At 45.1% G+C, this 24,013-nt stretch overlaps 3 protein-coding genes across 5 annotated transcripts in view; 1 reads left to right on the forward strand and 2 right to left on the reverse strand.

Moving 5' to 3' along the window:
- The window catches only part of LOC105355240 (protein NLRC3), a 591,340-nt gene that overhangs the window by 478,494 nt on the left and 88,833 nt on the right, over nt 1-24,013 (reverse strand). The gene's annotated exons all lie outside the window — the stretch shown is intronic.
- The window catches only part of LOC105355269 (oocyte zinc finger protein XlCOF22-like), a 123,122-nt gene that overhangs the window by 18,539 nt on the left and 80,570 nt on the right, over nt 1-24,013 (forward strand). The window lies entirely within an intron of this gene.
- Nucleotides 1,555-3,778, reverse strand: LOC110016656 (ribonuclease inhibitor-like). Of its 2 annotated transcripts, XM_020710170.2 has the most exons (3): nt 3,602-3,778; nt 2,399-2,572; nt 1,555-2,082 (listed from the first exon to the last, which is right to left on the reverse strand). In XM_020710170.2, the coding sequence occupies exons 1-3, from the start codon at nt 3,742-3,744 to the stop codon at nt 2,064-2,066; spliced, it is 336 nt and encodes a 111-aa protein (XP_020565829.1). In that variant the 5' UTR covers nt 3,745-3,778; the 3' UTR covers nt 1,555-2,063. The 2 variants fall into 2 exon arrangements, with proteins under 2 accessions (XP_020565829.1, XP_023818854.1); XM_023963086.1 differs by lacking the exon at nt 1,555-2,082 and having other exon boundaries at nt 2,236-2,572.

The raw sequence follows: 24,013 nt of genomic DNA on the forward strand, positions 1-24,013 counted from the left end.
TCTCTCTCCTTCCATCCATTTTGCTCTAGATCTTATGAAAGCTCCTTGAGCTTTTTTCATAAAGATATCATCTAGTTTAAACTGTAACGATATACGTTTTTCTTTATCTTCAGATGAAACGTCAGCTTTACTGCAGCATTGACTAATTTCATGAAACAAATCATTTTCTTTTTGTTTTTCTTTGCTAAATTTCTTCCGGGTTTTAATAGAAACTTCTCTAATTTTGCATTTGATATATTCCCACTTACTGCAAAAACTTTAAATGTTTTTATCATTTTCAATATCTGAAATTATTTTTTTAAGAAAAATATTCTTTGTTATTAAGCAAATTACCGTTGAATTTACTCCTTGATTTCCTTTTTTATTATTTGAATTTAACGTTATTTCACTTATAATGTGATCAATCATTGGAGCTTTAGAATTGGAAGTTTTAGAGGTGAATCTATCTAGAGCTTCACAAATAAGCCAGTAGTCTATTCTAGACTTAGCTGCATGGTTTGGTTTGTACCATGTGAATTCTCTCTTTCATGGGTTTTGAATTTGCCAACCATCATACTATCTACTAAGCATATTATCTCTAATAAATGTTTCCATGACAGGTGTAGTGGTGATGATAATTTTTTGAAGGCTATCTTTCTTCCCATTCATCAGGTGTCATGTTGCAATCCCCTCCCATAAAATTAAGTTTGTAGTATAGAGCGCTTTTATGTCTTTAACCTCTCCAATAATGTTTAGCGGCATGCGAATGCCTCTCTCTGCATACGGGGGAGTCCTTGCTTCTGCGCCATTTTTCCTCTTTGACCAGCCTCTGGATGAACAGGACCACCACGAATCTGCTCCGGTTATCTTCTTTTTTTCACACTCTGTGCAAGACGTCTACCGCGTCGTCCAGTTGACGCAGGTTGATGTCTGAAGCGATCTGCTTGAAAAGCTGGATGGTCTCCTTTCTGATGTTCTCCTTTTCCGGCAAACGTTTAAACTTTATACACCACTGCATCTTGTATCTTTCTTGTTCCTTCAGTCTCTCTTTCAGTTCAACATTTTTCAAATGTTTTGCCATGTTTTGAATGGCCTTTAAGATTGTCAGTTAAGAGACTTCTTCCTCATTTTCGTCATTGTTTTGGTGGTTTATTTGGAGTTGTGAGTGGACTCGCTGTCTTTCCGTTTAGCCATGTTAGCATCTTTAGCATAGCCATGATCGCTTTTTGATGGTAGTATTTCTTCTTCCTAGTGAGATACTAGTTCACGTCCCCCTTTCCGACCACTTTATGCAGGTTTTTTCTTGATAGGTGGCTTAATTATATTTTGAGGGTTCATGTTTTATGGTTAAAGTGATATTGTAAAGACAGGGAGGAGCTCTCATCTGTTCTGCCCACCTAGAAAGACATTAGCACCACCTGAACATTCCAAAGCTCTTTTCCAACCCATTTCTACTGAGAAGGAACCAAACACAAGAAGATTAGAAAAGCTGGAACAGGATGAGGAGGAAGGCTAAAGATTCAAGTCTGTTTGTGAGTCAAAGAATGAAGACAAAAATCAATAGAAAACACAGAGTTGATTCAAAAGAGCATTTATTAAATCCAAACAGGCTGCAGGAATTTTACTGACAGCTTTCAGTTTGAAGCCTTTTGACACTAAGTTCCGCAAACAGCCAGCAGGTGTCTCCCTTCTCCCTCCTGTTTCAATGCAGTTGGTGTTGTTGCAGCAGCTGCATCAAAGTGATTCTCTACATCCAGAGGCTGTCATTCCTCACATCCACTCTGTTCATTCATGTCCTCTGGAGAATACAGGCTTTATCTGAATCCAACCCATGTTTCAGATCAACACTCCAAGTTAGAATGAGAAGAGGAAGTGCAGTTCTCCATCAGTCCACCGGGGGAGCTGCAGCACAATAACTGTCCACTTGATGCTGAGAGAGACAGCGGGGCTGATCTCAGATCAGTTCATGCTGCAGCTCTGACACTCATCTCCACTTCCTCTGATTCCTCCATCACTCTGCTCTCCACCTCCCAGGAACACCGTCCAGTCACAACATCTCTGCTGCTGCTCCTCCAGGAGGAACATCAATTACACAGGAACCACCTGCAGAGCGAATGTAGAGAGACAGAGATGAAAGAGTGTCTCCTGATCCTGGTCTGTCAGTCAGTGATGCAGCACAGCAGCAGAAAGAGCAGCAGGAGCTTCAGTCCTGTTCAGAGCAGCAGCTTCCTGTCATCTTCACCTGTTGGAGCTTCTGCTGCTCTGATTGGCTGACTGTTGTCCTGAAGCCTGTCATCATTCTCCTCAGAGCTTCACTGAGAAGCTGCAGCTTCACAGGAAACTCTGCATCTTTGCTCTCAGACTAACTTTAGGACCAAACATCTGGAAACAGCTGGACTGACTAAAACCCTCTACTGACCTCAGAGTCTGCAGTTTGGAGTTTGGACTCTCCACCAGATCCTGGAGCTGCTGAACTTCCGAATAGTGAAGGTTGTTGTCTCTCAGGTATAGTTCTTTCAGGTGGGACGGGTTGGACTTCAGAGCTGAGACCAGAGCAACACAGCTGGTTTCTAACAAACTGCAGTTCTTCAGCCTGAATCCAGAACAAAGAGTTTAGTTTAAAGACAAAGTTTGTGTTTTTCATCCTTCACTTCTTCTAAAGAGTTCAGAGCTGAAGAAGATCAGAAAGTTAAGAAAAAGTCCAAAGATATGAAGCAACAGCAGCAGATCAGAAGAGTCCAGCAGAAGCAGAGAAGAAGAACATTCAGGAACATTCAGGACAACATGCAGCTGCTTCAGGAAAGAAGTCCAGATGTGTGAAAGTCAAACATCAGCCTGTGGCTGCATCCAAACCAACTGATGTTTCTGCAGCAACAACAGAAAAGGTCCACTTCCTCTTTCTGCTCAGCTCTTCTCCAAACAGCACTGAATCATGGGAGAATTTCAGTAGCATGATGCTGGAAAGTCTTCATCCCAGTTTTCAGGAGATGATCTTCCAGTCTTTCTCTGCTGCAGTCCTTCAAGCAGAGACTTTCAGGTCCAACAGATCAAAGCAGAGAGAAGAAGGAAGTGATGAGGAAGAGTCAGCAGCAAATGTTGGACATTGATCCCTGATCCATGACTTCAGCTCTGAATGAAGAGTCAGAAGCTGCTGGGAGCTTTGATGGATGATGTGATGATGTTTGTGGATGAAAAGGTGAGGATGTTTGTGGAAGACGTGTCTGTCAGAGCAGCATCCAGCTGCAGCATGACTCTGTCACTGTCTGCTCACAAACATCAGCCGCTGGACTCTCAGCTGCATTTGCTGAAACACAGCAGGACTCAAAGTGCGTGTGAGCGTGCACGGCTGCTTCTTCTGCACTTGTTTTAAAGGAGTCTGTTGGAGCAAAGACACAAAGAGCTGATGGCTGCAAGCAGAACTTTGTTCAGCTTGCAGTCAGCAGACAGCTTTGAAACAAGCAGCTGCAGGAAGAAAAGAAGAAGTTGTTCTGCAGATCTCTGAAGAGAACAAGCAGCTGCTGGAAGATGCTGCGAATCAGAATCTTGACATTTCTGCTCACTGTGGATCAACACAACTTTGTCATCATATTGATCTGAACACAACTGAAACATGGAGTCTGACCTCAGAGTCTGCAGTCTGCAGTCTGGACTCTCCAGAAAACCACACAGATGAAGAACTCCTGAATCCTGCAAGTTGTTGAAACTCAGGTCCAATTCTGTCAGGTTGGACGGGTTTTTCTTCAGAGCTGAGACCAGGGGCCTCATTTATAAAACTTTGCGTAGGATTTGCGTCAGAAGTGGCGTACGGATGAAACATAGGACGTGCGTATGCACAGAAATATTCGGATTTATTAAACCGTGCGCACGCACATCCTACGCATCTTTCCCTTTATAAATCACAACCGATTCTAAATGCAGCGCAGCTTTTGCGGCTACATGACACGCCCATAGTTGCCCATAAATAGTCCGTGAAACGCCCACAAATTAATATTCATGGCTTGCTAAATCATGACAAACACATAGAGGAAATCAAAAAAACGTAACTTCATTCAATGTGAAGTAGAAGTTATCGTTGGCGAGGTGGAAAAGAGGAGAAAAGTGTTGTTTGGAGGGCACAGTGTGGGCATTACTAATGCCAAAAAGGCACGTGAGCGGCAAACGGTGGCAGACGCCGTAAATGCTGTAGCCTCACAACCTCGGACGTGGCCGAAATAAAAAAGAAATGAAAGAAATGATCGGACATCAAAGTAGAGGCAAAAAAACGTCTAGCGCTGCATCGGCAGAGTGTGTCCGCCACGTGGGGGGGTGGGGGGGGGGGACCGGAGCTGACCCCTCTTGATGAGAAACTGGCCGCTATTATTGGGGAATCCCTATTAAGTCCCCCTTATCGGCGTCCTCCTCCGCCTCAGTCACCTGACTGAGACGGAGGGGACGCCGACGCGCCAGGGTCAGGGTGACACAGGTAAGAGAAATAATTAAAATGAATGCAGTCAAGTCACATGTATGCAGGCTACACAATTACAGATTATTAATATAGAACAATTTTATTTTAGTTGCTGGGTGTTCCAGCGGGGCCAGTGGTTACGATGCTGCAGCTGAGCAGCCGTCTGGCCCCAGCGTCTCCACGGCACGCGGCTCTCAACCCTCCAGCAGTGGACGTGTCCTCACCGATGCAGTCCTTGAAATGCAGAGGGAAGTCAGTAGTTCAATCAGAGAGGTGGCCAAGGAGTTGGGCTAAATCAAGATCGCCCTGACTGAAATAAACTGCACGATGAGGGAATTCTTAAATAAATAATATTTTCCACACCTCTTTTTCTTTATAAGCGACGCATCACTTCCAAACGCTGGCGCACAGCAGCAGCAAATGGCTCAAATGCGTGGGGATGGGGTTCAGGGTCGGGGCCAACACAGCAATCAGCGCCAGGGGGTAGAGGCACGTTTTTAAGCTGTGCCACATTGTGTAGCACAGCACATGCCAGCACGATTTGGCACACACTGTCACTTTCACGTGTTTCTTCCATCTGCCGACGGTGTCGCCATTTCTCATTTCACCCGTTTTTGTGCGTACGCCTGGGTCAGAGCTTGCGTGGAGGACCGCACATTTTCCCGTCAAGTTTGCTTTTTATAAATCTGAACTATTGCGTAGAGAGTGGCGTACGCCTTCTTTTGTGCGTACGCAACGTTTATAAATGAGGCCCCAGAGCTTCACAGCTGATCTCTGACAATCTGCAGAAACACAACCTGCAATCAGACAGAAAAGTGTGTTCAGGAGCAGTGATGCAGCTGTAGGTCCAGGAACTCAGTAAATTCAGTCAGGACTCCATACTTAGCAGCTCCTCACTTATGTCTTTTTTTTATTATTATTTTTTTTAACTTGTCCTGTCCAACAGCTAGGCAGGCAGATGAGAGCTGAAGGCCTCTTGTGTTGGACATATTTTACTTTAACAAGAGGGGTTATTAATCTTCAGACAAACCAAAGGTATGTCTGGATAAACCCCTTTTGTAATTGTCAAGTGTTTATACTTTTTTGTGTACTTTTCCCACACTTGAAAAGGGCTGAGTGTCCAACGTTGAAGATCGATTTACTCAGACTGCCACTTGAGATCAATTTCCAAACTTTAATTTATTTCCATTTGATCTGGCAGCAATCAATAGGTAAAAACCTTAAACACACACAATAACAGTAATAAATATTACAAAATTCAACATACACATTAACAACAAACATTTATGCAATTTAAAGAGCCTCAGTTAATTAGCAACATTACTCATTTACTTTAATAACATTCTTATTTAAGTTCATGTATTAATTCCAAATTTATTCAAAAATTACTTTAAAATCTCATTATTTAGCAAAAATTCACATTCATAAAGAACTTCCCAGTGTAAATTTACAAAAGTTACAAAGCACACCGACGAAATAAACATCTAATCCTTAATGCGGAAAATTCCCACTGGTACCTGAAGTACACACAAACATTTGCGGAGCGCACACTCCGGTCCCACAACACACCAAACAAACAAGGAAACAAGTGATCGCGCAATTTTAGCGCTTGGATTAAGTCTTTTCTTACCGGCTGCCTCTTCAACAAATTAATATGGACCACTCAATTGCACACAGGTACGAAACAAGCTTTATGCATGGACTGACAAGGCTTGTGTCTCGCCGGTGCTTTTCCTGAATGAAGTGCGTGCGTCGCCATTAAATAAATGACGCAGCACGCTCAGCTGTTCAATCCATATCACGTGATCAGTCAGATGCTTTGCGCAACAGTAATTGAGGCCAAACTTTATTAATTTCAACCATGTTTGAAAATTTCGGGTGTTGGACCGGACGGAAAAGGAAAGAAGGGAAGAAGAGAGGGATGTTAGAGAGAGGGGGGGTGATAGGGGGGGGGGGGGTAAGACCATGAAGCAGCATAGAGCAGACAGGTTTACTGGTTGTTTATCATTACGGCAAGGTTAAAATGTAGTACAAAAAGGGCGGGGCCTGTCCACACACACACTGAAATGTTATCAACATACCTGCTAGCTGCAAAAATGTCCACATGTCAACATGTACACAAAACAGATAGTGTTCACATACGCATACTTATGCCTTAAAACCAACTAGTGTGAAATATTTCAGTCATTCAATCAGGGAAACTGTTAGTGCAAAGGTGAGCTAACACCTGTGCTCAGGTGAGTGTTTATGTTCTTCTAAAATGGATGGTGGAATGTGAAAAGAAGGAGGAGGAGCGCTCAGCCACCCCCACACCCAGACCCCCGCCGCAGCAGCAGTGGCAGCTGGAATCCCCCCAACGCCACACGGGAACGGCAGGGAACAACCGCCCCCCGGGCGACAAAGACCGCCACCCAGGCCAGGGGCAGCAGGACCTCTGCGAGGCCCCTAGAGCCAGAGAGCAGGGAGGCGCGGAGGGAAAGAGAGCGCCGCCCCAGCCCAACCAGGAAAGCAGCCCCCTGCCGCGCCGGGAGAGCCCAACGCAGGGCCCCACCGGAGAAGGACGCCCACAGCCCCAGACGAGCACCCCACCACCACCCAGGAGTTCCGGGCATCCCCCCGCCCCAACCCCAGGTACGAGCCAGGACCCCCCAAGGGAGACCCTCTCCGCGCTCCAGGCAGCCACCCACTTGGCCCACGGTTGGTCCAGGGAGGAGCAAGGCAGGGGCCCGCCGCCCCCGCCCAGGAGGGGGGAACCCCGGGGAAAAAAGGGGGCCCACAAGGTGTGTTGTAAATATGTCCCGACCAGGCTCGGCCACTGTTGGAAGTTTGGCGGGGCCCAGCGCTCAGGGGCAAGGACCAGGACCCACCCCCCAGGGACACGAACACCCCCGGCTCAGGTGTAATGTGAACCCCCCCACAGCGCGGAGAGAGCACCGCCGGGCCCAGGAAGCCGGCACCCAGGGGACACGGCCGCCGTCGCCAAGGGGCCCGCACCCCCCACCAGGGAAGGGGTAGGGGACAGATGGACCCAGGTCCCACCTTCCTTGCAAAATGTGTGTGCGTGTATGTGTGTTTGAGAGGGTGTGTGTGTGCATGTGTGTGTTTATGTTGGAATGTATATATTGAAGGGGGAGGGGTGTGTGTACTAAGGGGGTTGCAGTTAAAATTGACGAGTAGGGCACTAAGGGGACATCTCCTGATTACTCACAGTGATGTCCCCTCACCCTCCCCACCAAGGGGCCCTAAATGTCTAAGGTGCGGTTAAAATTGGCGGGTAGGGTGCTAGGAGGACATCTGCTGCTTGGTGGCAGTGATGTCCAAGGACCCCCCCTACCAAGGACCCTACATGTCTAAGGTGCAAATAAAACCGAAAGAGGGGGGGCCCACTCCATACGGCAACAATATGGAGTGAGCTGTCCCCAACTTACCCCCTTCCTCATATAACCTCATATTAGAGTGAGGGGGTGGGGGGTCCAGCCTGCGATGCGCCTTGGGGGGGAGCTACTTGGCAGTGGCACCACCCACCCCACACAGAGAGAGAGGAGCCAGAAAGCGTCTCCCCCCCCCCGGAGCAAGCCCAGGCCCCCACCCCCAAACGCCGGCCCTAGAAGAGCTCTGGTCAGGTCTTGACGGGACTGAGGCAGCCAACCGGCCGGGGCAACCACCGATTGCCTCAGCGGAGACCCCGACCCGTCAGCCCCTCCGCCCTGTACCAATAGTGGGCCCCCCCTCCCCCCCAGAACGCCCCCCCACAGGACAGGGCCGACAAGCCCCCCACCCCACCCCAGACCCCGCAGCCAAACTCCCAACTTATTTCAACGTTTTCTGTGACTGCTCGGATAAAATCTGAGAGCTGTGCTATGTCAGTGATGTCTGTGCTCTCGTCCAATGCCGTAGAGAAAGCTCTCCTCTTCAGGCCCTCCAGATGTTTTTCTAGTTGCTGTTGGACTCTACTCATCTAGTAATTGTCTCACATGACAGACTTATTTCTTCAAACATTTTCTTGTGCTCTGGACAAACAATTTTAGCTACTTTCAGCATATATTCTTTTACAAATTCTCCGTCACTGAAGGACTTGCTACGCTGGGCCATTTCCAAAACCCCAACATAGCTAGTTTCTGTCACAGCTTCACTGAATTTAGCCTTTTTTGTGAACATGTAATGTGCGGCATAGTCTTGTTGTAGTTGTTGGAGTTTATTGTTGTGCTCCTTGTCAGTAAATGAGTCATGGTTTTTATGATTTTTGTGCCGATTAATATTGAATTTTTTTAAGCATTGCTGGTTTTTTAAGCATTGATTTAAAAAATGTCAGATTAATTTGTATTTCTTCATCTTGAATCGTATATTGTAAAATGCATTTTCAAATCACATTGCAAAGTGAATTGTTAATTGAGAATTGTCCTTCCTTTCTCTTTCGGCTTTTCCCATCAGGGGTCGCCACAGCGAACGAGTCGCTTGGTAAACTTGGCAATGTTTTACGCCGGATGCCCTTCCTGACGCAACCCTCTCAAAGCAACCGGGCTTGGGACTGGCATAGAAGTAGAGAAGGGAACAGGGAGCAGCACAGATTTGAACCCTGGTCTCACGGACGGAAGGCGCCGCAAACCAGCACGAGCTAAAACAGCTCGTTAATTGAGAATTGTATTATCACTAAATTATCACAGTAATTATCACTTTGAATCATGGGTTAAAAAAAAAAACTTCAATAAGAAAATCTCGATCAAACTTTAATGAATCCGATTGAATAAAGAAAGTTAAACCCCCCTGCAGATATTTTACAGAGGATAAAGATTCAGGAAAACAAAGTTGCTGATTAATGAAAACTGTTAGGAACCTTTAGCAGGACTCGGAGTGCATGTGAGTGTGCACGGCTGCTTCTTCTGCTCGCACTTTAAAGGAGTCTGTTGGAGCAAAGACACAAAGAAGAGCTGATGGCTGTAAGCAGAACTTTGTGGAGCACAAATGTCAGCAGACAGCTTTGAAACAAGCAGCTGCAGGAAGAAAAGAAGAAGTTCTTCTGCAGATCTTTGAAGAGAACAAGCAGCTGTAGGAAGATGCTGCTGCAGATCAGAATCTGGACATTTCTGCTCACGGTGGGTCAAGACAACTTTCATCATATTGATCTGAACACAACTGATCATGGAGTCTGACCTCAGAGTCTGCAGTCTGGACTCTCCAGAAAACCACACAGATGAAGAACTCCTGAATCCTGCAAGTCGTTCCCGATCAGGTCCAGATCTTTCAGATTGGACGGGTTTTTCTTCAGAGCTGAGACCAGAGCTTCACAGCTGATCTCTGACAAACTGCAGTCCTTCAACCTGCAATCAGACAGAAAAGTGTTGATAGAAAATAAAAAAATACAATTTAAGTACAACAAATTTGAAATTTAAAAAGAAGTTAAAACAGATGAGGAATTGAAATAACATTTATCATCATGATTATTAATTTCTAAATACATTTTTCAAAAGGCATGGCAGAAATGCAGATTAAACTGACAGATGGAAAATAAATTTTCATTTGAATTATAGAACAAAAAAACACTCGAAAGAGACATTGAATAATTTTCCAACAGCAAGGCTAAATTAGACAGAACTCTGTTAATTACCTTTAACACAGAAAATCATCCATTGTGTTAGAGAGAAATACACAGACGGCGCTGTTGTTAGACTCTAATGGTATGATGCTGTGCTAACGAGCTGTTCCTGTGTCGTCAGTGCACACTGTTCTGTTATATTTAGAAAATAGTGTTTTTTTTTATGTCTTATTAATTAATTTTGTAATATTTATCCGCTACATCAATAAGTCCAGTCCATGAAAATACTGTCCAAATCTAAACTGGTCTGTGTTTATATTTAGGTGACATACGGCACAACTTATTAGCATAGCATTATTAGCATCATAGCATTAGCGCTGTCTCCAAATCAACACTTTTTAATTAATGTGACTGCTGCTGCTGTAAGTGAAGCAGCTTTATACTCCAGTTCTGACTGGATCCTGTTAACCCTTGTGCTATCTTAGATGACCCCACCCTTACACTGATGTGTTATTCCAACCATGACAAATGTGGATAAAGGTGGAAAGATTTCATGTAATCCATGGACACCAGTGAAGATCACAAATCATTGAAGAAAAAAGGTTCAGAGCACTGTCTAGTGGGTCTAGATGACCCAACTCCCAATGTTAAAGTGCCTAGGATAGCACAAGGGTTACACAGCAGAGTGATGAGAGTTTGCAGAGAAAGAAGATCTTCTCTAAACATTCAGAGACAAACAGTCAAGTTCCCGAAGACAAAGTTCAACAAACAAACAAAGTAGATTTTCCTAAAGATCTGAAGAATCGTCTCCTCTCACCGTGTGAAGCAGCTGCAGCTCAGATCAGTGATTCTGCTTCTTTCTCTTATGCTTTGCTTTAAGAAAAGATCACTTCCTCATGTTGTGTTGATATTGTGTGTTCAGTATGAACATAACAATATGCTCATTAAATAATCTATAATATACATATCACATAGATGAGTTCTTATAAGTTTGCGAGGAAGATGCAGATAAGATGAGGCTTCATTTTGATCTTTCCTCTCTAGTCTCCAAATCGCTCCTCGTCTCGGTTCTGGATCCAAACATGTTCTGGATCCAAACAGGTTCTAGTTTCAAACTTTTCTCTCATTTTTCTGAACTGAGAAAAAGTGAATTCACAAAAACTCTGATCCAATCATTTCTTCTGAGTTGAAGTTGTGGATGATCTCCCAGAATGCTGTGGGCTCTCAGGGTTTGATCAGGAGTCATCTCTAATTTCTGAACACAGCAGATGTGATGGAAGGGGCGGGGCTTCAGAGTGAATGACAGGTTGATGTAGAAGTCTTCTTGGAGGTGATCTGCCTCTCAGAGCCTGCAAGATGTTTGTGGATTGTCCTGCAGACTCTGGATCCATGAAAAAAAGGATGAAGATGAGGAGGGATCCTCTTCATCCTGATGCAGTGGGAGTGCGGCTCTGACAGGAAGTGAAGAAGAAACTGAAGGAAGCTTCAGATCCAGCAGTTCTAGGAAGAATGCAGAGATTTTTGGGTCTGAAGGTACTGACCAATCAGAAAGAAGCAGATCAGAACCTGCAGGAGGTTGGAGAACAAATGGAGGAGCTTCATCTGTGGTGAAGAGGAGGGTCCTCACAGAGGAGATGACAGAGCAACATTTCAGTGTTGATGCTGTTTCAGCTGCAGATTCTGTTTCTCACAGGGTTCCTGTTGGAACCTGCAGGTCCTCCTGCTGTGGAACAGACTCCTCCTCAGTGGGCGTGGCCTCACATCTTCCTGACAGAGCGTTGTCATGCATTCTGAGGGCTTCGCTCAGAGGACAGCCCTGCCTCTCTCCTCCTCAAAGCTCTCTGTTAGAGCGCCGTCATCCTTCACGCACACGCTGGATTTAACGTGCACGTGTGTGAGCGTGTGCATGAAAGTCTGTGATTGCAGCCACAGATCATCTCTGCAGACAGAATCAAAGAGCTTCATCTTCATCTTCACTTTCAAAGCTTCTTCTTTCACTTCTCTCTAAGGTCAAAGGTCACTCCACATCCCCCCTCCCTCACTCTTTGCTGTTTCGTCTTCTTCATAGAGGGTCTAAATGTGCAGAAGAAACAGGAGACAGTGATCCAGATGTTTGTTTGTGTTCTGGTAGGACAGTGGGAATCTCTTTTATCCTTTCATGAGTGTCACTAATTAGATGACAAATAATTTGGTTACCTGAAGAAAAGTTATGGATACATATCAAACTTTGGATAGTTAGTCAGGAATTGACTGGAAAATATCCATCCATCCATCCAAATAAATACAGTTATAATGACTCTTAATAATAAATAGACATATTAGCACTAATAAATACAGTACACAACATATTTAAACCCTTCAATATTAAGGAAATTCATTAATTATTTAGAAGTGGAAGAAGTGAACATATATAATCCCATCCCCATTACTAAACTTGTTATTTTTCCAGAATTATCCGGTTCTTCCATTTAGATCAGTAATTTATAGTTTACCATCACAAGTGCAGATAATAAAAATTCATAAAAATCAATAACAATATCATAAAGATGAAGTACATATTAGTTATGTAAGAAGACATGACATTACTCCAGAAATCATTCTATCATGACAGATTAAGTATCAAAATTATCTGCATACTATCATGAAACTAAATAATCGCATTGTTCCCGAAATGATCATTTCAAATCACATGAAAATCACAGGTGATCATCAGTGATCCTTCATCGCATTATGGAACATTTCATAAAATGGTTTGACTTACCAAAACGTAAGCAGTGACTCCGTTTTTAAAGCTAGAAAAAAATTTTTACATCTTGTTTCAAAACGATCCAAGCCATTCCAGACCGCTACTTCCTGTGAACAAATCTACCAACAAGCATTTGCATTAAATCAGTGTTCAATGACTCTCACTGTCACAGTTAAACCAGAAATCCCAAGAAAACCAGAACCAGACTACACGCAAACCATTTCCATTCAAATTAAATCCCTTTCAAAGAGCCTCAACCAGACTGGACCATCCCAGAAATCTGGATTTGACAAACCAGCACTGTCAAAAAGGAACAACCACAGCTGGAAAGACCAGCACAAAAACAGAGTTTGAGTTTGGTTTTATTTCAGAGTCATGCACTAATGTGCCCAGCCACATGGGCTTCTATGACACTGGAAGACAAAACACAAAAAAAATATAGAAACATCACCATCACAAAAAAAAACAAAAACCCACCCAATCAGAGTCTAACAGACTACAAGGTGTCCATTCTTATTGTCCATACATTTGCCACAAAAATTGCCAAACAAAAAATTTCATTTTCAAAAATCCAGCGAAAAATTGTATCTTCAGATAAACAAAACAAATCAGGACATTTCTTTTCTATTACCTCATACATACAAAGTCTGTGTTTTTCATACAAAGGACAATAAAACAAAAAATGAAATTCATCCTCCACCACTTGCAGCTCACAGACCTCACAGTCTTTCCTCCTCAGGAACACCTTTAAAGTGCCCTACTTCCACCTGTAGGGGGAGCACTCTGCTCCAAGTTGATCCTGGAAGCAGCCGCTTGAGGGCCTCCAGGATCGCCTCAGCCCCACTGCACCGGTGGGTAGCCACCAACACCACCAAGGGAGATCTCTGATCCAACTCTCACCAGGAGGACTTGCTCAGGGCCCAAATGCACACAAAAACACACCACAACCCAAACAGTGATTAAAAGAAAATACAAAACAGAAGAGGTGCACCTGAGCAGGTCACCACTAATTTATGGGCCGAAAACAGGGGGGTCCCCCTTACACAACACTATGTATGGCACCCACCAGCTACCATAAGGATAAAAAGAGGAGGCAGCCACCTTCAGCCAGGTCCAACCACCAAGATACTAAAATGAGCACAAAACAGTTTAAAAATGGATAAAAACAAGGGTGTCAAGGTTGGTTAAAACATTAAAAACAATGACTAAAAACACTATAAGCAAAACAGCAGTGGCAACTCTGCTGGAAAAAGAAAAATAAGTTAGGTCTCCCTGGGACAAACACATTTTTACAAAGCCTTATATTACCTCTCATGCCCCAGGGTCAGAACTCATGCCACCACCTGTTAATATAAATAGAATTTAAAAATTTTGCAAACTCAAATGCTTAAAAACTTTAGTAAAATGACTCAAATGATTAAAAGCTTTAGTAAAAAAGGTCCACATGTCAAGCTCACCCACCAAAGCCAAAACAGGAAACCAGCCTCTAGATGGAACTCCCACAGCTGCTATTTATCAGCCTTGTGAGCCAATCACAGCTCAACAGACAGGTGCTGGCCATGAATGTTAACCTATGGTACACCATGAGGGACAAACTACCACCCACAGCCCTGTCTGTCACATTTTACCCCCCCCCCCCCCTTTTTGTATCCGTGCCCCACAGTTAAAAAAACAAAACAAAAAACAAATCTACTTACTTAACACCATGGTCAAAAAATGGCAGTAATGCAACCCTCTAGCTCAGCTACCTGGGAGTTCGTAGCCCCATCTGCCTGATGTAACACTGATGCTGGGAGGTGATGCAGGTTTCTATGTCGTCCAGCTGTGGCGCGTGTAGACCTCCTCGGACCTTCTGCGTCAGACCAGGTGGGTAACACAGGAGCTTGGAAAGGTTCTGTAGCAGGGACGCACTCTTCCTGCGTTGTAACATTGTCCGCAAGGTCACCTTGAAGGCGGGTTTGTGCATAGGATGGTTTATGTTGGCCTCCTCTGGGGTCAAGCATGACCCATGCACCCTGGTCGTCCTCCTCACCACTAGACTGCATTCTGGTTACCTGAGGCACTTCCAACATGTGATGCAGCTCTGAGGCCTGATCCACATTGGCTGCCTTCATCATGGTTCGGTGGACTTGACGAATCCTACCCAGATCTTGAATGGGTGCAACTGAGTGCACAACTCCATCTGGTGCAGGGGCCCAGGCATCTTGAATCTTGGTGCGACCGCGCATGGTGCAGTTTTTCAGGTACACTAGCTGCCCCTCTGCCAATGGATCACAGAGGGTTTGGCGGTCATGCCGGTCTTTGCGTTTTAGGGCAGCTGCCTGTAGACGTTCCCTGGCGCCATGGAAGGCCACTGCAAGGCGGCGCTGATATTCTCGCACCCAGTCAGTCACTTGCCCCTGTTCTGGCTCTTCAATCCTGCCCAGAAGGAAATCGACCGGCAGTTGAGGTTCTTGGCCAAACATCAAGTAGTACGGTGACTCACTTGTTGACTGATGAATAGTGGTATTGTAACAGAACACCAATTGAGGCAGGTATTCTGGCCAGTGTCTTTTCCTCTCTGCTGGCAGTGACTGCAACAGGTCATGCATTGTCCGATTGAACCGCTCACACTGCCCATTTCCCTGGGGGTAGCATGGTGTAGTCCGGGATTTCTGCACTCCGTACAGGTTACACAGCTGACCGACAACAGCATTTTCAAAGCTGCGTCCTTGGTCGGAGTGGAGGCGAGCGGGAACACCAAAACAGAAAAACCACTCCCGAACAAGGGCGCTGGCCACCGTTGCGGCTTTCTGGTCTCTGGTAGGCACCGCCTGTTCGAATTTTTGGAAACACACCTGTCATTTTTAAGACATGCTCTCTCCCATCAGTAGCTGGCTCCAGAAGGGTAAAGTCCACTGCTAATATTTGGTTTGGGCGGGAAGCCAACAAATGCCCCATGGGTGCACTGAGTTTGGGCTGAGAGGTCTTTGCCAGGATACATCGCGTACAGTCTTTGCACCATTGTTTAATATCATCGCTCATTCCTGGCCAGTAACATATCTGCCTTACTAGCTCAGTGGTGCGTTCAATCCCCTGGTGGCCATGGTCATGCAGCTGCTGCAGGACTTCTTCTTTGAGGCACATAGGCAACAGCAGTTGTAGGATCTCCTCCCCTCCATCTGGCCGCTTTACCTTGCGAAAGATCAAACCACCCTGTCATGTCTTGTCGTTCTTATCATTTGTCCTGAGTTGTGCACTTCTGGTCTGTCTGTCATCTGTGTTGTCTCGTGTTGCACTTCCTGTTTTATTTTGAAACACTAACACTCCTCTCATTTCAGGCCATGTTCCTTCCTGCTCTTGTCTGTTCCCCACAGGTGTGACTGTGTAATTTCCTCTGATTGGTTCCATCTGTGTTCCCTCCCTCATGTCTTAAATAGTCTGTCTCCCTTTGTCCTGTGCCAGGTTGTTTGGTTATTTCCAGAGCTATTGTTTAAGCCTGTACAAGAAATTAAAACCACTAAATCTCTGCACCTGGGTCCAGCCCTGTGATCATTCCTGACACACCCTTACTTGTGATCTTGTCCCACTGCCGTAACAGTACTCGAACCGGTCCTGACAGTTTGTCCTGAGCACTGGAACTTGGGGCTTTCTGTGCCTTCCAGAATTGAAGAAAGGCACCAATAGTTGGGTCTGCTTCCTGTAACAATTTGAGATCATTTACAGTATACGAGGGAAAAGCAGAGACGGCAGACCGGGTAACCTGCGGCTCCTGTGGAACAGCTTGATGTATAGCAACCGGGATGGCTACTCCTTCCAACGTTGACCCAGTGCTCATGCTTGTCAGTGCTGTGGGTGGCTGCCTGGATAATGCATCTGCATTTGTATTAGCCCGCCCTGGTCGAAATCTTATATCTTAGCTGAATGCCGACAGCTCAGCCACCCAACGATGCTCAGTTGCCCCCAGCTTGGCTGTTTCCAAATGACTTAATGGATTGTTATCAGTCCACACAGTACAATGTTGGCCCCAGAAATACTCCCGAAACTTTTCAGTCATAGCCCATTTCATTCCAAGAAACTCTAGTTTCATGGAACTATAGTTTTTCTCTGCTGGGCTGAGGCTTCGACTGACATAGGCGATGGGTCTAACCCTGCCATCCTGCTCTTGAGACAAAACTGCTCCAATGCCTGCAAGGCTTGCATCCACTTCCAAAATAAACGGGTGGTTAAAATTGGCAAATGCCAGAGTGGGTGCACTCACCAGTCTCCTCCTAAGCTCATTGAAAGCTGCCTCACATGCATTGCTCCAGTGGCTCTCCAGGGGTGGTTCTTTTCCTTTTCTGCCTGCCAATCCAGCAACCAGGCGATGTAATGGCACAGCCAGCTTTGAAAACCCCTCCACGAACCGCCTGTAATAACTGGTAAATCCAAGGAAGGACCGAAGCTCGGAGACAGTTGTGGGGTGTGGCCAATTGGCCACAGCTGACACCTTGGATGGATCCGTAGATACCCCTTCACGGGAGACCAGATGGCCAAGGTAATTGACCTCCTTCCTGAAAAAACAACACTTTTCCAGCTTAACTTTTAGTCCTTCTCTGTGCAGTCGACTCAGCACCCGATCCAGACGATTTAAGTGGTCCTCCACACTGGAAGAGAACACAATAATATCATCCAGATATAGTAGGAGGGATTGACAATGTTCTGCCCCAAACATCCTCTCCATCAACCGCTGAAAAGTAGCTGACGCGTTGCACAAACCAAAGGGCATCCGGTTGAACTCAAATAGCCCAAATGGTGTGCAGAAAGCAGTCTTTGGGCGATCTCTCTCATTCACCGACACTTGGTTATAGCCGCTAGCCAGGTCGAGCGTGAAAAACCATTTGGCCCCACAAAGGGCATCCAAAGACTCCTCAATGCGGGGAAGAGGGAAGGCATCTTTCCTAGTCTTGCGGTTAAGCTGCCGGTAATCGACGCACATTCGGAGGGAACCATCCTTCTTTCGCACCAGCACAATAGGAGAGGCATAGGGGCTACTACTTTCCCTGATAACCTGACTATCCAACAGCTGTCTCAAGTGGGCCTTCACCGCCTCATAATCAGAGGGGGGCAACCGCCTATACCGCTGTCTAACAGGCTTGTCATCGAGCAAAGGAATTTCATGTGAAATCAGGTTAGTAGAGCCGAGATCACTTTCAGACGCAGAGAAAACGTACTCATGCCTCAACATAAATGTCATAACTTGTTCCTGTTCGGTCTCCGATAGCTCAGACAGATCAATGTTCTGTAACTGTTGGCCAACACTACTAAGGTGACCCGCGTGGACCTTGATAGAGGCTGTAATCCCAGACTCCTCTGGAATCTCACAAATCCCTGAAGGGAGCCCTTGAACTTTGGCTTGGACTAGATTACCCACAATGCTGCGGGGGTACAGTTTTGTCTGCGTGAGCGCTACATTCACAACTGGAATAAAGGCCGTGCCATTCTCTACCCGAACCAAACAAGGTGAAACCAAAAGGCCATCCGGTAACGGGCTACTAGCTGGCTCCAGCAGAACAGACGAGACATTGCCAAAGTGTGGTGCGCAAGTGGCTGCTACCAACTTAACTGTACCTCCCGGTATTAGAATAGGTCTGCGGCCTCTGACCTTGGCCAGGCCTGTTCTGACTGGATGACGCCGGGATTGATGACAATACTGTAGCGGCTGTTGCCATGGAGGTGAAGCATGCACTAGGGGTGGGAGATCAAACAAAGAAGGGCCATGCTGACCAAATAGCACATCATAGCACTGATTGATTACATTCATCCCTAAAACACCAGGCACCGCAGGACGAGGCTGGCCTGGGGGATCTTTGACCACTAGCCACCCTCGCTGAGGAATTACTTTTCCCAGCACCTCAACCGTGAACTCTGCGTAGCCTGTGTAGGGAATGTCCAAACCATTGGCCGCGCGTAGGTGCAACCGATGACAGTGCTGAAGGTCATCCTTAAAATGCTCTAAGAAAAAGATCTCCACCATTGTAGACACCATTGAACCTGTGTCTAACAGACAGTTCACAATTACCCCTCCCACTCTAACAGCTACCTTAGGGCACTGTGCAACAATGGAGGTCAAGTTAGGGTCAACTGAATTCTCACTGTTGGAGCCAGTGAGGTCCCCTTCCAACGTGTGGCTCAGCATGCTGGAGGGAACTAGTTTCCCACAACCTGGGAATTAAGACCACTATCCGCCTGTTGGGGGGATATGGTGGAAGGGCTCCGAGTGCGATCGCGTTCATTATCACATTCTTTTGCATAATGACCCACTTGCCTGCATCGCCTACAAATGATGGCTGCACGGTTTGGCCGAGTTTGCCGCGGTGCTCTCTGTAATGTAGCCATAGCATCAGTCAGCTTATAAATCTGCTCTTGTTGCTTTAAGATTAGAGCACGCAACTCCACCAGTTCAGGGCTAATGACACCAACTGAGGGAGGAGGGGCGCCAGGCTTCACATTTGAACCTTGCATAGCACAAATAGAAGGGACTGGATAAAGGCCACCACGACGATCCTCCCCTGGTCTACCTTCACGTTCCCACTGAATTGCTGTAGTCCGTGCCTCCCACATAGACATTTGCGGGGTTAAACGCACCAGCCTTTTTAACTCCCTACGAAGGTCTGGATCCAGGACATGTTCAATAAACTAATCGCGCAAGAGTTTGTCTGATTGAGGCACAGACTCAGGGGAGGTCTGCTTAATCTTGTCCATGACTGAGAGCAGGGCATGAGAATACTCTTGGAGGGATTCACCCTCCTGTTGTGTTCTGGAGAAAAATCTCTCCAGCAAGGCTACATAAGAACTTGAACACCCATACAGCTCCTTCAGAATATTGATAATCTTTTCTGGGTCTTCCCACTCACATCTCGGCCTATATCGTATCTCCTCTTTAGCCTCACCATCTAAATGGTCAAAGATGAAAAACGCTTTATCAAGAGCACCTAGGCGTCTAGTATGTACACAAGCTTGAACTTCCTCCACCCAGTGATCGATACCCACCCCCACACGCCCTCGGAACACCGGACACTTTCGCTCCCTAGGGAGGTACATCAATCTGTCCAACAAAGCCGGGCTTGGTGGGTCCACAAAGTCTCTGGGATTAGCTGGGCCGGCTGAACCTTGCTGCTGTAGCAGGCGATCATTGGCCTCCTGAAGCTGCCGAACCTGGTCTCTTAACTGCTTCACTTCATCTGCCATTGCTGAGATGGAGTCTCTCTGAAGTGCTGGGCTGGCAATGTAGCACCCTCGTTATTCAAGTCCCACGGTGTGCCCACTGCTGTTTTGCTTTTAAAACAAACAAACTAAAAAGACATTTAAAAAAAAATCCAGATCCAAGTCTTAAATTCAGTAGAGGAATCTGATCCTGCCGACAACGCCACTTTGTGACCGAAGCCCTCTTACATTTGCACCCCAAATAGAGACTGGATTTCATAGAGGTTAAAAATATACAATTTATTAAAAACTTGACACAATTTCCATAAAAGAGAAGGTTAAAATAAACTCAGACAGTTGGACCACAATCCAACACTGCTTGAGGGTGGCTGCCTCCAGGATCGCCTCAGCCCCACTGCACCGGTGGGTAGCCACCAACACCACCAAGGGAGATCTCCGATCCGAAACCCTCACCAGGAGGACTTGCTCAGGGCCCAAATGCACACAAAAACACTACAACCCAAACAGTGATTAGAAGAAAATACAAAACAGAAGAGGTGCACCTGAGCAGGTCACCGCTAATTTATGGGCCGAAAACAGGGGGGTCCCCCTTACACAACACTATGTATGGCACCCACCAGCTACCATAAGGATAAAAAGAGGAGGCAGCCACCTTCAGCCAGGTCCAACCACCAAGATACTAAAATGAGCACAAAACTGTTTAAAAATGGATAAAAACAAGGGTGTCAGTTGCTGGCTATGATTATTAACCAATGGAACACCATGATGGACAAACCAACACCCACAGCCCTGTCTGTCACATTTACATGATAATTCTTATGGAATTAACTGGGTACTTACAGGGCATTACATGATACTTTTTTGTGTCTACTCCGTACTTACATGGTACTTGCTGTGTATTTATGTGGTACATACTGGGTATTTATAATATACTTACTGGGTATTTACATGTTGTACAAAGGTGTCTTTTGTGGTACTTACCACATGTAAGAACAAGGTAAGTACAAATAAAGTACCTTGATTTTAAGTCTGCACTCATTGTATGTTTCATGGTATTTACCATGAATTTACTACAGAAACTACCCCTTAAGTACAATGAAACTGGACTGTAAAAGAAAGTCAGCCCTATTTCCACTCAACTACATGGTTGTTTCAGTACTAAATACTGGGTATGTTCACTTGAATATTACTTGGTACTTACCCCTTAAGTACAACGAAACAATGCAAAGACAATGCAACTAACGTACTCTGGCCTGATTACTTCTTGTAACATGAGGCAAATTTAAAGAGAAACAAGACAGCAGTGAAAACAACAATCTTTAATATGATTCACTTCTGCAGCATACAAAGTGTCATCACAATGAAATTTGTTTAGAAGTTCTCAACAAAACAATAAAAAGGAGCATTCCAAAGAACAGATTATTTTTCATATTATTTATCATTTCTTCCAGAGTTTTGCGTTGTTCCAGGAATGATTTTCTCTCCTTTGCAAAACTCATGAGCTTTTCACCCACCGTGAAAACAGGAAATGGCCCCAGATCCTCACCTTTTCCAGCCAAAGTTATTTCTGTAATAATTGCAGTCACATGTATTGTATTTTTGTCTATATTACACTGACGACATGTGAGGGTCGAGCTTTTTGTCCGTCGAAATTCCTTTAGCAGAGTTTGGTAACTTTGGAGGACTTCTTCAGGGCTTGTAACTAAAAGAAAAATCACAATACAAGCTCAAATGAACATAAAAAGCATAACGACTTTGATAAAGTAAAAATTATATTTTAGTTATTTAATCATTTCTGTAATGAGTTTGATAAATCTCTGTGAATTCTTTATTGATTTGACTGCAATGCTTGAAACCAATCAATCATCCTCATTCATAAACATGATAGATTATTAACGATTTAACCCTTTTTTTTCTTTTTCTTTTAACTATTGTTCCAAACATGAACTTGTTTTAATATAATGTCAGGAAAAGATGTAAAACAGACGAAATATTTACCATTAATACTAAATACACCCCGAGTTTGTGTTTTTGTTGAGTAGGTCAGGGCAAGCAAGTCTGCAAATACCAGCGCACTTGAATGCAGCACGACTACCCCCACGGTGAACGAATGCATTAATCTGGAGCGCCTCAGCCGCACGCAACAATTGGAATTTCTCTTCCTTTGGCAGGTAAGACAGTGTTTTAAATGTAGAGCCCTGGATACATTTATAATGTTTCCAAAGAAGTCTGGCAAAAACATACATCCACATTGAGTGACTTACATCCTTTAATGATTACTGTTTTCACAACCTTTGATCAATGATGTCGGCATGACCAGTCACTCAGCTTTTTATTAAACCCTGCACGTTAATTTACCTTTTTTTAATATTTGAAGAATGATATATTAATATTTAAACTGATCAAACATTATAAAGAAGCTAACCTCGTGATTTCAAGCCGCTTTGACATGTTTGACGTGACTAAAGAGCATGTCTGCTACTTCAAACTGCAATAATTTCAGTTATTTCAAAATGTATAACTTTTCAAAGTTTGTAATGAAAATCTACAAACATTGTTACTTACCAGGAGAGGGGCCGCTGTAAAACAAGCACGTAGCCGAAATGATAAAGTCTGTTGTTCATTGCACGTTTGAGCGCACGTCTTTCTGGGAAAATCAAAGAAAGGCGTTTTTTTTTTTTTCAACTAATGATGACGTACTTCCGTCTTTTTACCGCTTTAAAGCAGCTATGTTGAAGACATCCCAGACGAATCTGTGAAGCCACCAGTGTTGCCAGATAGAGTCACAGATTTCCAGCCCTCTCTGTGTAGGAAACACTGGAGGGGTGCGGGGGAAAACAACTCTCAGCTGCAGAGGATGTGAATAGGTGAACAGGTAGAGAGGCAGGGGAGGGGCTTTGGCTTCAAACTCTGTCAGAGAGATGGAAACACGGGCGTCAGATTTAGACGCAGCTTTCACTGCGGGAGTTGAAGCAGAGACTTTCTCTGGAATGATTTTATGAACTCAAACATGGACACATGATTACCGCTCCATTCAGCGATCAGACTTTTACTTTAGTTGGTAGCTCCTCCCACACGCGGCTGCGGTTTCAAGCTTTAAAGAACAATTTCTTAGATGCGGGGCAGGGTGTTTCTTCCCCCAACAATAGGTTAAATGACAGAGCCCAGTCCAATTCAGCGTCTCTGCCGTTCACGGAGCTTCAGTACATAGAACTTCAACAGCCACAGGGCCTAACATAGTCCGCTATTATATATTCAAGAGGGGAAAAAATCCACCGAACCGACCCTAAAACCGCCCAAATTATGCAAACTCATTTTTACCCGCAAATCTAGGACCAAACCGACAACAATACCACCCAACAGTGAAGGTAACTGTAAGTTTAAAACATATTTTTGTGAGTAATGTGTTGAAAATGCTTCATTATTTCTTTTTTTCCTTTTCTTTTTACACTGCCATGTGTTTTATGCTAATGCAAATTGTAGGGGCAAATTATATTTATAAAGAAGAAATATATAAAGCAATAGTCTATCAAAACATTACTTCAGTAATTCTTTTTCTAAACAAACTGTCATGGCAGGCTAAGCTTAGGCAGACCAATTTGCTGGAACCCAGAAGGATGACAGGAGGTGAGTTATGGTAAGAATAGGGTTTATTGATACGGCTGGTGACGGAGTCTTGGTATGGCAGGGAGGCGACGTGGCTGGAGGGAGAGCGTGGATCCGAGACCGGACGAGGGCAGGAGGCACCGCTTGAGGAACCAGACCGAGACTTGAGAGGAGCCGGGAAATTCCAACAGCGTTCCACTGCAGACGGTGAGTGTGGTTGGGAGTTCGCTTGACTCGTCCGCTTGACCGCTCACTCGTGGATGTGGGTATTCCTGGAACAGGACAGAAAACATGAGACGAGGGGCCGAGGCTAGTTTAAACAAGTTTTCACTTGAGGCTTGAACATGCACCATTAGGGGCAACAAACTCGCGTTGAATGATGGTCCTGGAGCTCCTTATGAAGGTCAGGCAGTCTGATGAGATGAGTGGCGGCAGCTGCGGAGAATTAGGCCAAGCAGAGAGGGGAGGGGGGAGGAACCTGACAGAGGCACCGTGACAGTACCCCCCCCTCAACGACCGC

The sequence above is a fragment of the Oryzias latipes genome, chromosome 2, assembly GCF_002234675.1.
Source record: "Oryzias latipes chromosome 2, ASM223467v1".
Classification (NCBI taxonomy): domain Eukaryota; kingdom Metazoa; phylum Chordata; class Actinopteri; order Beloniformes; family Adrianichthyidae; genus Oryzias; species Oryzias latipes.